Source organism: Acyrthosiphon pisum, chromosome A1 (genome assembly GCF_005508785.2).
Source record: "Acyrthosiphon pisum isolate AL4f chromosome A1, pea_aphid_22Mar2018_4r6ur, whole genome shotgun sequence".
In the NCBI taxonomy this organism is placed as follows: Eukaryota; Metazoa; Arthropoda; class Insecta; order Hemiptera; family Aphididae; genus Acyrthosiphon; species Acyrthosiphon pisum.
Window position 1 is genome coordinate 88,379,278 of NC_042494.1, and position 4,332 is coordinate 88,383,609.

General features: G+C 28.1%; 1 protein-coding gene, 1 long non-coding RNA gene and 1 pseudogene across 2 annotated transcripts in view; 1 reads left to right on the forward strand and 2 right to left on the reverse strand.

Moving 5' to 3' along the window:
• The window catches only part of LOC107883986, a 3,506-nt gene extending 1,978 nt beyond the window's left edge, over positions 1 to 1,528 (forward strand). Inside the window, exon 3 of the long non-coding RNA XR_001679631.2 lies at positions 1,052 to 1,528. This is a non-coding gene — a long non-coding RNA (uncharacterized LOC107883986). The remainder of the gene's footprint in view (positions 1 to 1,051) is intronic.
• On the reverse strand, positions 916 to 3,661 carry LOC100161562 (uncharacterized transporter slc-17.2-like). The gene is made up of 3 exons (XM_029487716.1): positions 3,011 to 3,661; positions 1,858 to 2,096; positions 916 to 1,177 (listed from the first exon to the last, which is right to left on the reverse strand). The coding sequence occupies exons 1-3, from the start codon at positions 3,021 to 3,023 to the stop codon at positions 980 to 982; spliced, it is 450 nt and encodes a 149-aa protein (XP_029343576.1). The 5' UTR covers positions 3,024 to 3,661; the 3' UTR covers positions 916 to 979.
• On the reverse strand, positions 2,046 to 3,015 carry LOC115033780 (annotated as a pseudogene).
• Positions 3,662 to 4,332: the final 671 nt, after the last annotated feature.

The window sequence follows — 4,332 nt, forward strand, 5'->3', positions numbered from 1 at the left end:
CAATAAAACATTATTTGTTGAGTAAAAATACTTGAAAATTTAATACAAGGCTCCTACTATATTGTTACAATGACATTTAAAAAATATTAAAAATCCTTAGTCACAATTTTTTTAATTAGCATTTAAAGTTCAAAAATTGACAAAATATGTAAAAATCACGAAAATTAGCAAATTATTTTGAGTTAATAATTCGTAAAAAATTTTCTTTTTAGAACTAAGATTTTAAAATGTAATACAAGATTCTTTATAGGATAATCTACCTTTATCAAAAAAAAATGTCTATAAGAAACTCAAATTAAATTTTTATAATTGTTTGAAATTCATATTTTTACAACATTTGATATTCACTCAATTTCTCATGTAACTATTTTCTTATTCTGTTGTAATTAAAAAACGAATGACTGTAGATGCTTGAAAATTTCACTGAATGTTTATATTAGCATTTTCTATACACGATACAATTTTTAAAATAATTTGACACTTTTTGAGCTGTTTAAGGACAATGTCAGTTTTAAATTTTTTTAGTTTTTTTTTTCTATAAATATCAATAAAGTTTAATCTGTTGGGTCAAAAAGTGTAAAAATTTAATACAAGGCTCCTGATATATTTTTAAAATAGTAGTTGAAAAATATTAAAAATACATAGGCATAATTTTTTTTTATAAGCATTTAAAGATCGAATTTTGACAAAATGTATGAAATTTAAAATTGAATAATTATTTTGTAGTTAATAATTTATAAAAAATGTTCAACTTTTATATCTAAGGCTTGAAAATTTAAAACAAGATTCCATGTAAGTAGTTAATTCTGTAACCAAAAAATCTAAAAAATACATAAGCACAGTTTATTTTTATAGTCATTTTAATTTCAAATTTAGACGAAATTACATATTATAAAACCTAGAATAACTATTTTAATTATTATGATTGTATAGTATTATTCGTGGGTACTTGAAACTTCTAAAGTATAATATTATATATCTATGATAGTATCACACTATCACGATTTGTGTAAATAGGTAATCCCCTCTTTGATTTTTTGTTTTCTTTTAGATAATAAGGTTGTAAGTTATCCCAGGGTTGCAATTCGCCAGATCCATATATCGCATACACCAAAGATGATACTGTCATAACTGCCATCATAATCCAAAACACAAGACGCCACTCTAACACAGTTCTCTGAAAAATCAAAAAAGTAATAAATTATTAGGCATTTATTCACATCAAGTATTTGGGTACAAATTTAAGAAACAATATATCAATACTATAGGAAGCCTATATGTTAGACATGCAATAAATTTTAATGTCAGTTGGTGGTCACCAAAGGTAAAAATGAAATTCAAATACTACTCGTATTTATTTTACTAAACGAATAAATTAATTTTTAATTCATTATTATTATAAGAGTTTACCTTAAAATACCATGGTAAATTCTTTTATATTTACTGTGAACAAAATATTTTCATTAACTATAATATTATTACCAATATTAGTAGAAAACGCTAAATGAAGAACTAATTAAACTAAAATCTATATATATTTTCTACAGATTAAAAACATTTGAAATACAATAAACTTACTTTTCAGTTGTATTTAATTGATTTAAATATAATTTGATAATTATATAATTTATTATAATTTAATATAAATATATACATATTTATAAACGAAATTATGAACACTTGCCGATCCTAAAAAATATGAGCGCACAATATGGTGCCTATTGTTTCGATCGTTTCCATGTCAATGTAACCCTTCCTAACATACATTCATGTTTAAATTTAAAGATAGATAGAATGAGACGATGATACTTACCAAAGTGTAAGTAATAAATCTGAAAAAATATCCCATCAACTTACATTTTGTGTCAGAATTCCAGCGATGTAAGGAGTAGCCATTCCTGATAAACAACCAATACCGTTGACTAGTGCCATTATAGTTGGAGCGTAATTGGGTGACAAGTCAAGTGAATTGACACGGATGCTGGGATAACAGAATCCCATTAGTGCCAAACCCAAAGTAAAACACAGAGTTGCTATAATTTTGTCACATCCGACAAACGAAGCACACATTACACCAATACCAGGCCCGACATTTCCTGAAATCATAATATTATTTTTCAGTTACCGTAATTTTTAAGAGTGATGTTTTTAAATTAAACATCACCTATATAATGGCAAAACTTTTTCTAACCGCAGTGACACTCATTAGTCGTTTGGTTAACAGCCAGTCGGCTAATATGCTAACTAAGATCGACGTAACCCATTTGGCGATGTATGGGAAGGACGATAATAATCCGTTCTATAAAAGGAAACGTTTTAAATATTACCCATTAAAAATCTTAGGTGTTGATTAAACTAACCTCACTAAGAGAAAAATGTAAGACGTCATTCATATATTTGGGCAGATCGGTGATAATTGTATATGCACCCCAGTCATGACCTGCTTCAACAATAATTAGTGCCCATACTGCCCACGACGTTAATATAGTTATCCATGGCGTGGGGGCCAAGTCCTGTTGCATCCAATTTAAATATTAAATAATGATTCACATTTTGCCTGAGCATATTTTTTGAAGAGATTTATGATAAACGGGAGTTAATTATAACGTCTCGCTTATCTTTTGCCTTTCGAGACTTCCGATCAACTCTTTTAAGTAGTCGCGTTCAACTTTCGATATGAACGGATGAGAACTAGGGTCGTCGTAAACAAACATCCACCAGAGCACAAACCAAATCAACGAGGTTATGCCGAAGATGTAAAAGACGTTTGGCCAACCACCAGGTATGTATTTTATGATTAAACCACTCAAGAAATCAGAGAAAATATTACCAATTTGCACACCTGTTGAATTCATAGAATTACTATTAACTTCAAAAGTTGTAAATATGATAATGGAATATCATAAATGGTTGACGTTTACTGCTCAAAAACCACGTTATTGATACGAATAGGTATACGTTCCTATTAAATAAGTAAATAAGTGTACGTTTTTTGGTTTATGTACGTTACCTGCAAATACCATTGTGGAGAGCTTTCCCTTTTCTTCAGGAATTTAATTTCATATCGGTAGTTGATTAATGGTCACTTCCGTGTTTATTTATATGCAGGAATTAATTACTTTGAAACGAATTTTCTGAAAAGTATAAAACTAGATAAAAGTAGGTATGAAAAACTTTAGTAATGTTTCGTATACGTAATACCTTTTGAGTAATTACAACACGTTTAAAACAATTTAAAATTTAAAACTTAAAAACTATACCTGCATTTTAGAAATATACGTAAATATTAAGTATAATATATTTATACTATATATAATATGTTCCGTTGAATATTACAAATCCGTTGACTGCTGTAGCTAGTGAATAAAACGCGACGTCTTTAAACGAAAAGTTCCGTCTGAACACTGTTAACTTGTCACTTGTCAGATCAAGACACAAAATGATAACATAATATTATTATGTCACTCCCGCCAAGAGAGTGGGACAGTGGGCGATTAAATCATTCCCTCTTTGTATAATTTGATCACTGTAGTGTATACCTAAATATTGTAATTTACTTGAACATCCTAAGTTCATTGACATTTTTCAATCCAAAACGAGATACGCAGCATTTTTGCGCCATATTTACCAGAATTCAGTAGTTTAGTCAATATAGGGACGTTCAATTTTTTGCATGCAAACATCCAAATAATTATAAGAACAGATCTAGGATAGGTGGATACAATTAAATAGAACACTAAAATAAGTATTAACTTTCATCGGTAAAATGAGAATTTCAGTATACTCCAGAGTACCTATTGTAGGAAGTTTTCATAGGACCGTATAAGTTATAAACCATAACTTGACTAATTTTATTGCAATATAATTGCAATAGAATCATAATCCCAAAAATTAAATTGTATAATAAAACAATTATAAGGCAATAAAAAAAGAACAATTAAATGATTAAATTAGCACATTTATTATAAACATTAATTAGTTTATTTATTATTTTATGTAATTAGTTACGTCATTTATTAATTTTATTCAATGATTAGGAAGTCTTTTACTATATTTGTCAAGTTGCAATTATTTTAAGTTGTCAGAATTGGCCACTTTACTCATAAAAAAACATACACAGTTTAGTGGATGGGTGTTCTCTGAATGCCCTTCGCGATTCCATATGTAAAAAATAATTTTTATTTGACTAAAAAGTAAAATGTTATACAACTTAGGTAGTAGCTATTTTATTTTGCAACTAGAAATCAATGATCAGAGACAACGATTGAACCGCCAAAACTAAATAATAACACCAAGGATTTTTACTAGCTTCGACCGAAGATAACAAAAATA

What these genes read in the sequence shown, in the direction of transcription:
- LOC100161562 (XM_029487716.1), bottom strand. An exon ending in CTGGAATTCTGACACAAAAT is followed by an intron (nt 1,178 to 1,857) that starts GTAAGTTGATGG and finishes TTGATTTTTCAG; the next exon opens with AGAACTGTGTTAGAGTGGCG.